Source organism: Sinohyriopsis cumingii, chromosome 2 (assembly GCF_028554795.1).
Source record: "Sinohyriopsis cumingii isolate HCF-2022 chromosome 2, ASM2855479v2, whole genome shotgun sequence".
Classification (NCBI taxonomy): Eukaryota; Metazoa; Mollusca; class Bivalvia; order Unionida; family Unionidae; genus Sinohyriopsis; species Sinohyriopsis cumingii.
The window spans coordinates 126,788,588-126,805,724 of record NC_142962.1 but is presented as its reverse complement, the minus strand read 5'-3'; the positions used below and the strand labels follow the sequence as shown (position 1 = coordinate 126,805,724).

The following is a 17,137-nucleotide window of genomic DNA, read 5'->3' as shown; positions in this document are numbered from 1 at the left end:
GACCAAGCAACCACGGCTCTATTCCTAAAAAAACCAATAAACAAGTATCAAAGGGAAAAAGCAAAAATAAAAAAGTCGTACACACACACACACAGAATGACAAATCAAGAAAGTGCAAAGGTCTGGAGGCATTTGTCTGCTAGAATAATTGCTTTTCATGTTTGTGCTTGCTTTCTGTTATTTATTGCTGGTTTGATGCGATTCGAAGCACTTATTGACCCACATCTGAAAACGATATTTACGAGAGTTCGAAACAATACGATATTAGCCCACTGTACGATATTAGACCACAGCAAAATATGAGACCAATGTACGATATTATACCACTGTACGATATTATATCACTGCACGATATTATACCACTGTACGATATTAGCCCACTGTACGATATTAGACCACAGTAAAATATGAGACCAATGTACGATATTATACCACTGTACGATATTATACCACTGTACGATATTATATCACTGTACGATATTATACCACTGTACGATATTATATCACTGTACGATATTATACCACTGTACGATATTAGAACACTGTACGATATTAGAACACTGTTCTTCGTATATTGCAGATTTAGTGAGGTGTATGGCATAGTTTAGGACTTTAGGATGAAGTTTGTTTATTTATCGAACTCGTATCGGATTTGACTGAATTGTGGAACTTGTAATTTCTCCAACTAAAGAAGCACATTTTCATGCATTTTCCTTAACCTGGATGATCGTATGACTTGCTTATTTTAAAAGCGGCTGCTTATCTGCTATAATACGCATTAACCAGTGTCGGATTTGCCCGTCTAGCAATCCGCTCGGGAGTAGAACAGTGACTTTTGGGTAATATTATAAGGCGAGGTCCGCAATGGGCAACTTGTTCCAAAGGCAGATTTGAATTTCTGACCCAGCTCTTGCATGAACCGAACAAGATACCGTTAGACACGATGGCTTTGCTTATCTCGATAAAGTACCTTTCGAGGCCAGTTCCCTTGTACTTAGATGGAATATCAGTCTATATAAATCAGTTTATATAAAAGGTTAACAGAAATCCAATTGATCTTTGGAAAATATCAGTTCTGAAGCATAATACAGTGTCAAAAAGAAACATGGAAGCCAAGATACCAAAATTCAAGATGCTACAGATCTGAAGTGTTCGTGAGTTGATAACATAATATAATATAATATAATATAATATAATATAATATAATATAATATAATATAATTATTATTTAATTATTTGCATTAAAAACAAAAATACTGTTAAATCTGGATTATTGCTACTTGACATTATTCAATGACATGTTTTAAGAATCAAACCTGCTTCAAAATAATTGACTTTCATGCAATTTTGGAAGTCTTTGAACTTGAGTTATAAACCTTATTGTCACAGAATTGTATCTTTTTGGTGTCATAACACACACACACACACACACACACACACACACACACACACACATTGTGACATAAATAAAGCTTTTGATGATATTTAAAATGGTTGGTGAAGAAAAACGTGAATATTCATTGGAATTTGGTACGATTTTTTCATCTGGTTTTCCAAACGTACCCCATTATGTCACATTACATTTAACATTCTTAACACATTACTGAAATAAAGAAATAAATTATTATCTTTGTGCGTCAAAACTTATAAAACAGAGTCTATACTTACAAAACGAGCGTAGATATTGCAGATTAAAGAATCTCAGGCTACAGTATACATTTTCACGCGCATATTTTTTAAAACGTTTTGTTCTGAAACTGAATTTGCTAAAATATCATTCACGTTAAAGATCAAGACGCAATCCATCAAATGTTTAGCTGATTCGCCGAAATCTAATTTCACAAATCAGTCAAATATTCTAGATTTGCGTTAATAATGAAGTTAGGGTCAGTGCGAAGAGCAATCGCATACTCGATCTAGAAAGCTATATGCATCATAGCAAAGATAGAATGAAAAAATATTTTCTTAGAATGCTAATTCAGGGACCAAAGTGGTATGTTCTAAACACTAAAACTACTACTTCTATTATTATTATTACAAAAAGAGTCAAACAGACGTTAGAGCACTTTCTATCTCAAAAAGTGTAGTTTTGCCTTGATCATGAAATCGATTATATTCTGCAACCGATAGTGAATAATAGCAAATTTAACTTATTAGAGTAAGTGACATTATTGACGGTTTCTGCCAGTCTTATAACTTACATTCCAAGATAGATCTGATATGTATTGTCTTTACTTGTTATGTACTGCTTCCTGCTTTGTATCACTTTTAAAAACTAAAGTTATGGTTGTCTTGCTTCAACATAATATGGGTACCTTTTACAGAGTCTTCAAAATGGATGCAAAGAGATTTCCTTGTGCAGCGATTGGAGAGGGAAACCTTCTTCTGAAGTGTATCGAAAGTATGCTGGAGAAAGGCTTTGACCTAAAAGTCGTCTTTACAAACACACTAGCTGTATCTCAACTGTGTGCGGATAGGCAAATACTCTGTCACAAGAGAAGCGCCAATCTTGAAGAAGCTTTCCTCGACAACCCCGTGGACTACTTTTTCAGTATTTCCAACCCACGTGTTCTTAAAGAAAATGTTTTGAACATTCCACACAAACTGTCAATCAATTATCATGATAGCCCACTTCCAGCTTACGCTGGCATCCACGCGACTAGCTGGGCTATATTAGAAGGCAAACGAAAACACGGCATCAGTTGGCACGTTGTTGAAGCTGGCATTGATACGGGAGACATTCTGGAGTCTCAGGAGGTTGCGATTGAAAACGACGAGTCCGCCTTCACATTAAACATGAAATGTCAGGAAGCTGCCTTGAACGCCTTCAGTCGATTGATCGACGATATAAAGAATGACTCTCTGACTCGAAAACCACAAAAGAAGGTTGGCAGATCTTACTATGGGCTTTACACCCTTCCCCCTAATTTAGGAGTTTTGAATTTTGATAATGACGCAGATAAAATATACAATCTATCACGGGCTCTAGAGTTTGGTATAAATCATGACAACGCTTTCGGAAGTCCCAAAATATTGGCATCCACTGGAGAATTCTTCCTCGTGACAAACATCGACAAGAGTACCAACTTCGGCAATGGATCAGCCACACCAGGTCAGATAGTTGACGTAGTCGATGACACGCTTGTTGTAGCAACCAGGACAACACCTCTACTTGTATCCTTAGCCACACTCGATGGTGTACAAATACCTCTGAGCAGACACAAAGAAATTGGTTTTTACACAAGTGGTCATGTTCCAAGCGTATATATCAACATCAACCAACTTACGTTCATCCGGAAAATGGAAGGATTTTGGAGAACAAAACTGTCTTCTTATGAGCCAACCATCTTTTATCGACAACGAATGAACGTCGTGGCGAATATCATTGATGTTTCGACAGACATCCATATCCGAACAATCAATATGCCGCTACCATTTGTCGATTGTATACCAACATGTGTGAACACAGAACTTTTTCTTCAAGCTTGCTTTGTTGCATTCATGGCCAGAGTTAGCTGTCTGCCTACCGTGGCAATAGGTCTACTTGCAGACAAGAGTGGGTTGGATGCTTCTGTGGATTCGATGTTTTCAGATATCACTCCTGGTTTGTTCAATGTCGCTTTCAATGACAACTTTACAGATGTTATATCTAAATGTCTTGAGGATCTTGCAAAATACACAAATGCAAAGACGTTTTTAAAAGATATTTTTTATCGATACCCAGAATTGCGTGGCCAGAAAAGGACACCACATCACAATTTAGTCATCGGAACAAAGTCTGAGACCACCTTCACACAAAACTTTGGGAAGCATATTCTGCATGATTGCACACTGCTGCTTCTTTTCTATCCTGACACGAGGGAAATGCGTTTGCTCTACAACGAAAGACCTGCACAAGACTTCACGCACGTTGTCGATGTGTTACGTCACTTCCCTACATTTCTGAGCTCGATTAATATGGAGCTTCGAAAGGAAATCAATCCTATTCTAAAAGACATCGCGTTGTTGTCCAAAGATGAACTGGAATATCTATACCCATGTGTAGATGATAGAATCGATAAGGGAAAAGAGTTATTGTCAACACTTATACAAAAGCAATGTCAGATTTTCCCCAAAAGCATTGCTTTGAAATCAACGAAACAAGCGATTACCTATGGAGAAATGCAACAAGAAATTGCATCTTTGTCGGCTAACATTTCTCGCCACCTTTTGAAAAGACATAAGGAAAAACCGGTTGTTGGACTTTACTTTCCGAATTCTATTCAGTACGTTCTGTCATTGCTGGCTATCATCGAAAGCAACGCTGCATTTTTACCCCTGCCATTCGACTATCCGCCCGATCGTTTGGCTTTCTCAGTGTGTGATGCAAAGGTCTGTCAAATTTTAACAACAAGGTTTGAAACACCCAACTTGCCGATGAAGACGAAATCAACAAAAGTGTGCTTCCGGCACAAAGTTGCCGGGGTAGATGTATATTTAATGGAGTTTACATTTGACAAAGAAGTAAACAAACTAATTCCGACAAATGGAATTTGCGAATGTATACAAAATCACGCGAAGAAAAGTGGACCAAACGGGGTATTAGACAGTACAGGCGACACAAATTCCAACGATGAACGTAAAAACTTTGATTCACAAGTATGTGTTACAAAAGCAGAGGAAGTGGGAGACTTTTGCTACGTGATGTATACATCAGGTTCCACTGGAAGGCCAAAGGGTGTGAAGGTGAAAGAGAGCAGCGTTATCAATCTTGCAAGAGCACAAATTAAAGAATGGGACCTTAGACCAGACGATAATTCGGCTCAATTTGCATCTATTGGATTTGATGCATCAATTTCAGAGATATTCACCGCCTTTCTATCAGGCGGCACCCTTTCTGTTCTGAGTCTAGACGAACGCCTTGGGAAAGAGTTTCTCAATGCCATGAAGTCACTTAAGGTCACAATCATTACTCTTGCACCTTCAGCTCTCAATATTTACGGACCCCAGGATCTTCCATCGCTAACAAAAGTAGTCTCCGCCGGTGAAGCATGCACGTTGAGCACTGCCGTGAAATGGACAAACAGCACCAGCATCAGGTTCTTCAATGCATACGGTCCAACCGAGGGAACGGTCTGTTCTACATGCTACGAGTTTATTCCGGGAACACGGTACGAAGATGTAAATAGAGAATTACCTATAGGCAGAGCTATAGATGGAGTTTGTGTTTATCTTCTCGATGATCTCATGAAACCAGTACCGCCTGGGATTGTTGGAGAAATTTATATCGGAGGAAAAGGCCTTGCAGATGGTTACATCGGCAATGCCAGACATTTCAATGACCAGCGTTTCGTACCTAATCCTATCGATCCACGTATGTTACTGTACAAATCAGGTGACCACGCATTCATGGACCCAGATGGCACGATTACATACGCAGGTCGTCTAGATGATCAAATCAAGATAAGAGGACAAAGGGTGGACTTAAGTGAAATAGAAAACGTTTTGATACAACATCCAAAAATTGAAATGGCAGTGGTAGTTGTCCACAAATGCTCATCTTCAACAGATCCCAAGATTGCATGTTTTGTTGCCCCTACATTCGTCTACACGTCGGAATTGAGAGAGTATCTATCGAAAGCTTTGCCAAAGTACATGATACCTAACTTTATAAGAAAATTCGAATTATCAGAATTCCCTTTGACAACCAATGGAAAAGTCGACAGGAAGCTGCTAGAAATAGACGAAAGTGTTCATGATCAAGAGCAGTCAACAGGCAGGAGCCACTTGAATGATATTCAATTGTTTGTGGCACGACAGTGGTGTAAAGTCCTAAAATTAGACGACTCCTTTATATACGGTCTTCACCGACAAAGTTCTTTCACTGAGCTGGGAGGAAATTCACTCCAACTCGTTTTGTTGCTGAGGAGTCTTGAAGACGCTATGCATTTGTTTCTTTCCTTTACTGATGTCGGCACTGCTGATACCATAGAAGAATTCGCGGAGGTCATCAAAAGAAAGAAAGACGTTCTTCGTAAGTCTGAACATATTGGTGTCACAGGTGAGCAGGAACTAAGAAAACTTATAATAGAAGATTCAACTTTAGACGTTCTCATTTCATCCAACACAGATAGACGTAGATCTATCCAGTTCAAACACTTCTCCGTTGTCGGGAAGAAGTGTTCTTTAATGACTCCCAGAAACATATTGATATCTGGAGTAACTGGATTCCTTGGAGCATTTTTACTGGCTGAACTCCTGGAACAAACGAGTGCCCATATTTGCTGCATGGTTAGAGAATCTACAGAGGCAAGAGGTCTTGGGAGAATCATAAAGAACATGAGGATGTACAATTTATGGAAATTTGAGTACACATCGAGGATCGCCATTGTCCTTTCAGACCTATCGCAAGAACGGATGGGAGTTGCGCCAGACATATACGATGCTCTGTGCGATGCGATCGACGTCGTGTTCATGAATGCTGCAATGATGAACTTCAATACGTCATACCAAGATCATCGAATCGCAAACGTTGAAGGCACAAAGGAATTCATTAAATTTGCTATGACAGGCGTCCAGAAATACATCTTCTTTACGTCATCGCTGAGTGTATTTCTCTTTCCCGAGTCAACGTTGGAAACCAATAATCGCCCCAGAACGTGTTATGAATCGGAGCATTTTGATGATCCATTGTTAATTGAAGGAGGCTATGGACAGAGCAAATGGGCAAGCGAGCGACTTGTTTTGCAAGCCTTGGAACACTTGCCCGGAGGTGCCATTTTTCGTCCAGCAAGAATATCAGGCAGAACAACGGATGGTGTTGGACCTCGAAATGATCTTTTTGGTTGCACAATGCTCGGGATGAGGAAACTTGGCTGTTACCCCAATTTAGAATTTCCTTATGATTTAACGCCGGTGGATTATGTAGCAAAAGCAATGGTGGAAATCGCACTCAGAATCTGCAACGAGATGGACCACCACGAGAAAGTGTACCACTTATTTAACAAAGATACAATACCGTTTAACAAATTGTTTGAGGATATGAACCTTATGCCCCTTCCTTTGAACGAGTGGAGAGCGGTCTTGAATCGTGCGCCCGAAGACAACGAGGAGCTGATCCCTCTTACACCATTTTTCCTCTCTGCATTCTGGGACAAAGCCTCCCAGTGGCCTGTGTTTGATACTAGCAACACAGATACGCTGATATCAGATGAAACAAGGGACCTTCTACACCCTTCCGGGGAACTTTTGAAACTGTACAAGAAATATTTCGGCGAATAATGTATTCCAGTTCATTGAAACACACCATTCTCAGAAATCATGACTGCATCCCAAAGTCAGCCAAAATTAAATGTAGTCATTCTGAAGTACAAAGATTAGGAACTTAACTAATGTGCTTTTCTGAGAAGGAGGTTATAAGGATATCAAAAACAGAATAAGTAATGCAGAGCTATACAAAAGTATTAGTGAAAATGTAGAAAGTTATAAATCTTTGCACAAAACCACTCTATACCATGACGTTGGTTGATATATCTATATTTTTCCTCAGCACATGCACGGTTAATGTGAACACAATCTCTCTTAAACTTTCTATATATAGCCAACTTTTGCCGAGACAAAATGTCGATTCAATATGATAAGAATATTTATATATATATATATATATATATATATATATATATATATATATATATATATATATATATATATATATATATATATATATATATATATACATATTTAACCAGGGTCCTTCTGATAAAAATTGTTTGATATTTTACTAACGTGTTTACCTGTATGCATGTCTGTTTGCCAACCTCCCACCCTCCAAACATTCATGATAATGTCTTTTGACTTGATGAGATGGAAAATTAAACTTCGTTTTAAATGGCATTGTAAATAGTATCCTGCACTGCATTTTAAAAGTTATTAATACAAATAGCCTGAAGAATAGATAAAGACAGTGTCTTTTGGACAAGATTCAGATATTTAATGTCTTTGTTATATTTTAATGCGAACAGTAATGTACACAATTCACCGCCGAAAGATCGAGACTCTCGCAATGTAAATCTTCAGGACCCGAAAAGAATGGCAATTAGTTGATACGAAGCTGGAGGGGTTGTCGCCCTGGAACAATCAGTGTCATTACTGACAATCAAATGGCCCTCTTCATCTATAATTATAAAGTGACATTTTTGAAAAACCAGATACTATTCATAAAGCCAAATAATATGATTAAAACAAATTGCTAAACGGTCAAACGGCGGAAAATAGCTGAAAGGTTGGAGCCTAAACATCCATGCACGAATAAACCACAGACCAACGTGTTGTGGTCTGAACTCTACGTGCGCCGCGATATTAGAGGATGCGTTGAATGCATAGTGTTGGCGTTAACGGAATGACATTTGAAACATGATGTTGTTTACTTTGTGAAACACGAGTCACGTGATCTCGCACAGGGGGCGATTATGGTTTCAGTAAACACGATTGACCATGTAAATGATAATTTTTATGCTACCATTATATGGGCATGACGTGTGCAAGAAATGTTACACTTGATAATAAATGTTTTTAATAATTAATTATGAGTTCACCTTCATATGTGAAGAACCAGTTTTTCTGTATCTCTTGACTGCGGGAAACTAGCAATTCTATGACAATATTAATATATCAATGTCTGATGAAAACAACAAAAGGCAAATAATTCACCAATTTTCTTTTGTTAAAGTTGGAGTCACAGCGTTGAATTAAAGGACTGATCCAAATTCATTGTTGTTGTTATTGTTGTTTTTGTTTTTATAGAACCAAGCAATGTATTGTATCTGCGAAAAGAAAATAAATAACTGTATTTTCCTTAAAGAGGCAAAAATCGAATAAAAATAATTCCTGATAAAAGTTTACAAAGCAAACCGAATACTTAAAATAAATGTATGATGAGCATTAGTTATATGGGACAATTGAGGGCTCAGTGGGAAAGTATACTACGTCGTAGATTTATAAGTGGGAATGTTATATGTTGTGCATAGTTTTAACATTGCTGGGGCATTGTGACATTGTTGGACGTGGTTGACTTCAGCTTACTGTTTGTGGTGAAGTGACTTTCGCTGAAAATTTCCAAGGTTAAGTGAAGCTAAGATAAAGAAAGTTATCTTTGTTGGTCCACACATTCGTGAACTTCTTCGAGATGATGCATTTGAATGTGCACTGCGTCTCTAGGAAATGACGGGCATGGCAACCTTGCAGATGGTGGGAACATATTTTATCGGAAACAACAAGGCAGATAACTACAGGGAGTTGGTGGAAAACCTCCTCAAGGCATATAGAAACCTTGGTTGCAACATTTCACTAAAGATACATCTTTTCACTCTCATAGAGCCTATTTCAACCGAACGTCGGAGCAGTGAGCGATTTCCCCAAGACCTTGCAAGAATAGAGAAAGGCTATCAGGGCAAATGGATCTCATCAATGCTTGCAGAATATTGCTGGACAGTGACAAGAGATGCTCCATTTAATGAATACAAGATACAAGCAAATAAGCTCAGAGTAGACACTGAATAAGGACTAAACTATGTACTTATTTATGCACAATAGCTTTTTTGCCTTATGTTTCATAATAAAATTTATTTATATAACCCTTTTGTTGTGTTCTTAAAGTGCTACATAAACAGGACAGGACGAATATTATCAAGTAAAGCAACCATAAACACATGAAAAGACCTAAGTTTACAATTTATGATTAAAACTCTACTATCTACACGATATAAATAGACGTAAAATGTAAAAACTTAAATCTTTTGGAAACAGTAACCAAATAGTTGTTTTAATTGGCATATTTGAATTCAGCACATCAAAAGCCATACTAAATAGCACATTTTATCTCTGAAGCAGACGACTTCTACAAATGTGTAGGCCAGTGTAGTCAACACCTCAGTATGATAGTTCTCCAGTGAAACACTTTTATATTTTAAATCAAAGGAGTACTGGTAAAATAAAATAAACAATTATACCAATGAAACAACTAGAAGCATGGGAATGAAATTAATTGAAAATTACAAATCGAATAGATTCAACAAAATGAAACAAAGGCTGTGTATTACCTTGCTGCAAATATATTTGTGCTTTTTTGTCCTGGCCTACAAATTTTTAGGGAAATCATCCTTTTTTATACGCCCGATTACTTTATTTTAGTTTGTCAGAAAAGACCGAAGTTTCTCCCATTGGATTGGTGACACTTCATGACACTGAGGGTCACGTTAACGGTATGCCTTTAATTTGCAGGAATTAACAATAGTACGGTCATATAGTCTTGTCTCATAAGTGCCAAAACATAAGTTATGACATTTTCCCGACATATATGTGCATGCTGCTTTGAGAGAGGACGGTATCATGGCATTTATTAAATCAACGGCAATTATTAATTTGAGAGTGATGCATTTCTCAGGTAAGTGCACACTAACTGTTCTGTTAAAATTTTCGAAGGTAGTTGCGTTGTAGTTTTCCGTACGTTAGTAACACTCATCCCCAAGATTACCGAGTCAAACAATCCTCTTCTGGTTGTGCAGTAACGTGGCCAAGGAATAATATTATGGGAAATCTTAGCGAAATTACAGCCTGATAAAAAAAACTATAAAATGTATAATCTGCACCTTGATAATGCAGGACTTATGAAGTACTAGTTAATAGATTTATGCTTTCATAAGTAAGTATCCTAAAATGTCTCAATGTCCGGATTCAAATATGAATTATTTGTTAGTAAGTCTATATTTGAAAGTCAATTTGATATAGATGGACACTGTAACATATATAAAGTTTTCATAAGAAAGAACGTATTAAAGAATATTATTTATCCGGCGTTTGGTAATGGGTTTATTTTCTAAAGAGACATCTAGAATGCCTTTTCAACGTGCAAATCTTGACAAGTTAAGAATGCAATGCTATTTGCGGTTTTGGTTCACTTTCGCATTATAAAAATATGTAAACATATATAAAAACTATAAATAAGTAAACAATATTATACCTGGAGATTTGTGTGTCAGACACTATGTTTTCTTAATTCTCATTGCTTATAATTCCTCATTTGCACGCGGCTTGATTACTTTATCTACAAGGTACATGTCCTTTTCAATAGACAGAGTACCATGTTTTCTGTTTGCAGGTATTACAATCTGTCCGGATGGAAGTGTCAACAGTTTCGTTTGTAGCCTCTCTATTCCGTTCCTATGTCCAGACGGAAATACGTGCATCCCTCAAGGAAAAAATATATTCTGGAGTTGTTTAAATCGTAAGTACAGTATCTGTCTTTCCTTTCCTCTTTTCAGCTTATTAGTTTCTGTCTCTTTCGTTAATTTCTTTGTTCATTCTGAATGTTCGGAGTTTCAAACTCAGTAAGGAAGCATAATACAAACACCTAATACATTTTGTTGTCTGTATCTACATGCATTGTTATCAGTCAAGGCTTTCATCTGCAGTCCGACATTATGAGTTTTTGAATTATTAGTGGTTGCTACATAGTTAATTGTTTTAGTTGATTGATATGATTGGTTGAAACGATACAGATGACAAATAAATCATAGCTACTTACAGCTGAGATAAATAAATGTTGTCTTAAGAGGGCCACATAATTGATCTTAAAAACGTTGCGGTTAAATTACATGCAAATATTACATCGAACCGAACTCTTTCCATGTTAACGCCCGCTCCCCCTTCTTTCCTTAACATTCTTTCTCGTAAAATATACACATCATTCTGCATGAAGTACGGTGCTAATACAGCTTTTTGTTGGAAACACGTATGATTCCCTGACATATAATATGTAACTATTGGTATTGGTATTCAACGTAAAAGAAGGTAACAAATCTCATGAATACTTACTTGTCCATTTCAGCTGAATTCAGTTGTTCTATTTTATTCCCTATTGGTTATGGCGACTACATAGGAAAGCTCCGATGTAATGGCCGACTGTGTCCGTTTCCTCATTCCTGCAAGGCTGTGGAACTGACGGATACAAGGCCAGGAGTTTGGTTTCCGCCTGTCTTCTGATTAAATAGTGGACATCATTTACTTGTCAATGAGGTAAGCGTAAGTTTGAAGTTCATATTATTATTTTGTTTAAAGCTTACGTTATAACGATATATTGAACTCAGTGGTTGATGTTTGATAATTTGTAATTCCACGCTGTATTAAAAATATATGCATATGGTGTAAGAAGTGAAGGACGGTGGGTTGTACTAAATCTGACGAGGAATGGTACAGCCACATCTTTATCTAAAATTAAGGAAATAAAATCCCGTGAAGTTAGGTTATTCAATGAAAGTTAGATTAGTCAAGAAATATTGGTCATGGTTGCAAATGCTTTAAAAATGTATCCCTTCATATCCCAGGCAGAGAAAAAAAATCATGTCTTGCGTAAAATACATGGATGGTTGTCACATACAAAATATTTTGTCTGAAACGAAACGTGTGCAGATATCTCTGAGTAGTTTTAGTGACATGGTTCTCTGCGAATTGCTGAGAATTTGTTTACATGAAAGTTCTTTCTTTGCCTACATTTGCATGTATAAAGCCAACAGATTTGTCATGAGAACACGAAACAATGGAATATAAATGTTCATACAAATTAATGGGAAATTTATATGAAACCATTTTTCAACACATTTTGAACTGTCCACTGTTTGCTGTGAGTATTCGGTCGTCTGGCATTATTACTGTGATGCCACAGAATCGAAATGTCAGCAGACACTGCTTTTGTTACGTTTTTCTATCGATATGGCATATTGTCATACAAGAATTTGATCGACCCACAGCTTTGTCAAATTGTGTATTTATAGCAGTTTCGTATTTGACAAAATGTACATGATAATTTACGTACGTCGTGTTTTATAGTAATACATTACGCTCAGAATGACCTATTTCCAAAATTGCAAAGGAACATGGAAAAACGTGCCATAAACAACGTCACACAGCTATTATGGCTTAAACGAAAGGGTACCATCAAGTTGATAGGTGCCTTCGATTGTCACTGTGATATATATTCCAATGTTTTTGTCTAGTTAGAAAACGTCCATTGCTATCGCGCATGTCATGTCATTGAAGGATATTTACAAATAACATAATAAATAATAAACCATAAACTGACCTAAATCGTTCTTATTTGAACTGATATAAATTTATTCCACCACTGTGTGACTATAGTTAATTCTGAACTTATTTCGTATATCCCATGTAACAGCCAGCGATAGCACATTACTTTTCAACTTTACAGGCAATGAAACCGGTTCAGAGAAAAAACTGATCGCGGGCTGTATAAACTACATATTCGGAGAATATACGTTTCCGAATCAAGCAAGCAGTATAAATTTTGTTCTTTTTATTCAGGTAGTGAAAGTTGCTGACTTGACAAACAAATAAAGGTAAAAAAATCAACGTTTCGATCCAGTCTTGTCCTTTTTCACAATTGTTAATTTTACGACTCTATCGGTTCAAATGAAGTAACAGAATAGAGCGAATGCCAACAAGTGTTAGAATATTTAATCAATAATTTATTTCCCATGAATATAAACTGAAAATATAAGAAAACGAAACTCACAGTATTGTGATATAAATCCAAAATGGGCCGAAGGGATTTATCACAAAGACAAAAGTATTGAGTATTCAAAATGAATACCATTTGTGTTCTGAATTAATTCCAGTCTTGAATGTCCTGATGTGTCCTGATAGTCCTGATAGTCCATGACATTGAATGTAAAAATGTGTCAACACTCTTGTTGTATCACAATGATATAATCCAAAATGTCCTCGAATTCACGATATTCCAAAATAGAAACTAAGTTCTAAATTAATGAACACTTTGTAATTTCGACAAATATTTAAAGAAAGAAATCCTCTGAAATAATAACTGAATAGAACTGATTCCACTAGAACGATGTTAAGATATGGCATTGGCAATTTTGTTTAACACTATCGTTATATCAAGAACGAAGAAATAATAACAGAACCAGGATTTAGGACATTTTCGGATCAAAATCATTTCCAGAATATTCTAAATTGTTATCAAGACCTAGTGTCCATTCTAAATTGTTATCAAGACCTAGACAACATGCAAACATTCGATAGACCAGGTTTTTCCCAAACAGGAATACCACTGGGTTCAACTAAGATCCATTTAATCATGTTAACCTTCAATTAATAACGATCTTAATATACAATCTAAAATCATACACAACAATTAGATACGTACTATGCAGTTTACAAAAGAGACGTCAGTCAGATAGGCCCAAACTACAATCCTCAATTATAGACAAAAGGTAAATTACACAATAAACATTAGATATACATGACAAACTCCACCTTAACAATATCTGATTTTTATTTTTCAGTGGAATTTCCAGAATCCGTTCAGAAGGTCAAATTTAGGGACTTTTTGTATTTCTCAATGCAGTCATCTACTGTTGGCAATGGACATGCGTCTGTTTTAGTAACACTATTCACTTTTCTATGGTCACTGCAAATACGGAAAGTATTATCTAGTTTCCGAACAAGAATATACGGTGAACTCCAGTCATATTCAGTCGGTTCTATTAAATCATTCTCCAGTAAAAACTGAATTATTTTTTAAAATTCCTCTTTGAGAGGGTTCATCCTGGACGGATGCTATTTCACAGGTTTATAATCTACAAATTTAACGTCATGGTAGATTTCATTTGTTCTCGTTGGAACATCTGGAAAAAGTGCTCGTATTAAAATAATAATTATTTTAATTCGTTATTTTGTTGTTGACATAGATGTGAAATTTCCTAGTTCACATTATTCATAGTTTCTGAATTCTGAAGATTAGTTTCACCAAAGTCACTAAAGTCTGATTACATTCCCTCGCATACGTCCTCATTATGTTTTACTGCGTGATTGACTTTGCTATGTCTATCAACATACTCCTTTAACAGATTTATAGGACAAAGTTGTTTATCTTTTCGCCACCATAATACCTAATCTGAAGAAAACTTTGTTGAATGTGCAAGAGAGACAGAACTCTCTCACCAGACGGAAACGTTCTCTCCATTGTAATACTGTCGTATCTTAATTTCACTTTCGACTTGACCTTAGGTATATAACGGACAGAGTCTGCCATTATCCAGCTAAATGGTTCGTCAAATGCAGGAATAGGTTATAGATGAACCTTAGTTATCTTTTGATAGGGTTTTCCTACCATTTGAAAAGTATGACAAGACCTGCATCATTTACAAACATCACTTTTAACTTTTGATCTTTTCCTACTGATCACTAAATGGCCAGCCAAAGGAGTTTCATGATTCGAAATAGTATGTTCTCTACTTTACATAATATTGTAAAAGCTTGTTGGTTTCACTAAAGATGTTTATAATATGAAACAATACCTGGGAGTTAGAAAGTTCCAAAACAAATTATTTTAAAATTTCAAAAGTAAAGTTTTCTGAAATATTTGAGAGAAATTAATATCTCCATGACGAACCTCCAATGTTCTGTATAGACTCGACTGATCTTGGCGCAATAATACGAATATATATTCTGGCAACTGCAGGCCTATAGATCAATGATGAATTTCTACTCATTCATTAATCATAAATGACATATGAAAATAACGATAAAAAGTATTAAGAGTGCCTGTTTTCCAAATGAAATTAAAATGGTACACAATTTCGTCAGAATCCTTTCTTTTCTTTACATTACCCTCTCCCCTTTCGAGCGTAAGGGACAAAAAAGCAAAAATCTTGAGTGAGAGATAAAACATATGGCGCTGGACGAAAACATTAAAACTGAACTTGTACCAAGTAACATACAGTAATCTGGTTCGTCGTAACGGTATGTTTACGCTTTCCATGGGATCTATCTGCAGTGTTCATAATATCAATGATACATAGTTACCATCGCCAGTCGACACAAGGGCTATATGTTAAATTTGTCGGTTACGAGGCACACATACTGTAGCGTATTTAATGCTTTGTTGTCTTTGTTTCTTCAACCTATTATAATGTTCTTAAACTCGATTATTAAATATTAAATATATAAAAAATGTCCAAAAGGTCTCGCTCTCTCTCTCTCTCTCTCTGGATTATCGTAGTTAGATACGGGCGAAAATTCATGAAAATACGAGCGTTGGGGAGTTTCGCTTGTGTGATACGACGATGTATCTGGACCTATGAATGATAGTAAAGTTTAGTCCGACGGTCCAAATGAGAGAGAGAGAGAGAGAGAGAGAGAGAGAGAGAGAGAGAGAGGGAGAGAGAGAGAGAGAGGGAGAGAGAGCAGTGGCGTTACTAGGAGGGTGCGGACCGCACCAGGTGACACCATCAGAGGGTGACACCGAAATGACTGTCTATATAATTTTTGACTTCTTTTGTGCAGGAAGGAGGTTCGTAGGGGTGACACCATGAGTTACCGTACTGGTGACACCAACTCTAATGACGCCAGAGAGAGAGAGAGAGACACAGAGAGAGAGAGAGTTTTATGATCTATACAAATGTTAATTAAACCGGAATAATGACTTAGATGAACTGTCAATATATATATATATATATATATATATATATATATATATATATATATATATATATATATATATATATATATATATATATATATATATATATATATATATACATACATACACATATATACCCTTTTACTCAATAATTTCAATGAACATAGAGGATTGATTGGGATATATTATAATGCAATTCACCTTGAATCCATACCGTATAGTCTGTTTTTGGTTAAGAGCGGACACGTCTATGTACACGTTCCTGTGGTTTTTTCCTTTCACTGTGTCGTATTTTTCCTCTTCTGTTTTTCTGTATATGTTCTCATAAATTTTTATTCACGCATTGAAGACTCAGGAATTAAGTAAAAGAGCCGTTCAATGTCTTGTTCACACATTGATTTGTACGTATTTTATAATGAAACGCATGTTTTGTTTAAAACAAGACCCAAGTTTATGCCCTGCACACCGAACTATGTTGGCTAGCTATTTTTATTATACAAACTACAGCTGAATATGATGATCTCCAGTGTAATGAATATTATAAGTGTGAAAATTTAGCCGTGTATGTCGTTGGCATTTGCTTGTGGAAAATCACTTTATATAAATAATACATTATTTTCATGCACAAATTCAGTTATTGTATCC

At 36.3% G+C, this 17,137-nt stretch overlaps 1 protein-coding gene and 1 long non-coding RNA gene across 6 annotated transcripts; one reads left to right on the top strand and one right to left on the bottom strand.

The window, feature by feature from the left end:
• Positions 1-671: 671 nt before the first annotated feature.
• Positions 672-15,652, top strand: LOC149805777 (uncharacterized). Of its 5 annotated transcripts, XR_016419786.1 has the most exons (5): positions 672-1,154; positions 11,135-11,260; positions 11,864-12,051; positions 13,354-13,388; positions 14,355-15,652. XR_016419786.1 is itself a non-coding variant. In XM_089950465.1 (2 exons), the coding sequence occupies exon 2, from the start codon at positions 2,335-2,337 to the stop codon at positions 7,258-7,260; it is 4,926 nt and encodes a 1,641-aa protein (XP_089806591.1). In that variant the 5' UTR covers positions 691-1,150; positions 2,325-2,334; the 3' UTR covers positions 7,261-7,602. The 5 variants fall into 5 exon arrangements, 2 of the variants coding, with proteins under 2 accessions (XP_089806591.1, XP_089806590.1); XR_016419788.1 differs by lacking the exons at positions 672-1,154; positions 11,135-11,260 and adding an exon at positions 11,709-11,767; XR_016419787.1 differs by lacking the exons at positions 672-1,154; positions 13,354-13,388.
• Positions 7,946-11,135, bottom strand: LOC149805778 (uncharacterized). Its single transcript, XR_016419789.1, has 2 exons — positions 10,997-11,135; positions 7,946-8,152 (listed from the first exon to the last, which is right to left on the bottom strand). It is a non-coding gene; the product is annotated as an uncharacterized LOC149805778 (long non-coding RNA).
• Positions 15,653-17,137: the final 1,485 nt, after the last annotated feature.

What these genes read in the sequence shown, in the direction of transcription:
- LOC149805777 (XM_089950465.1), top strand. Translation starts at nt 2,335, where the DNA reads ATGGATGCAAAGAGATTTCCTTGTGCAGCGATTGGAGAGGGAAACCTT.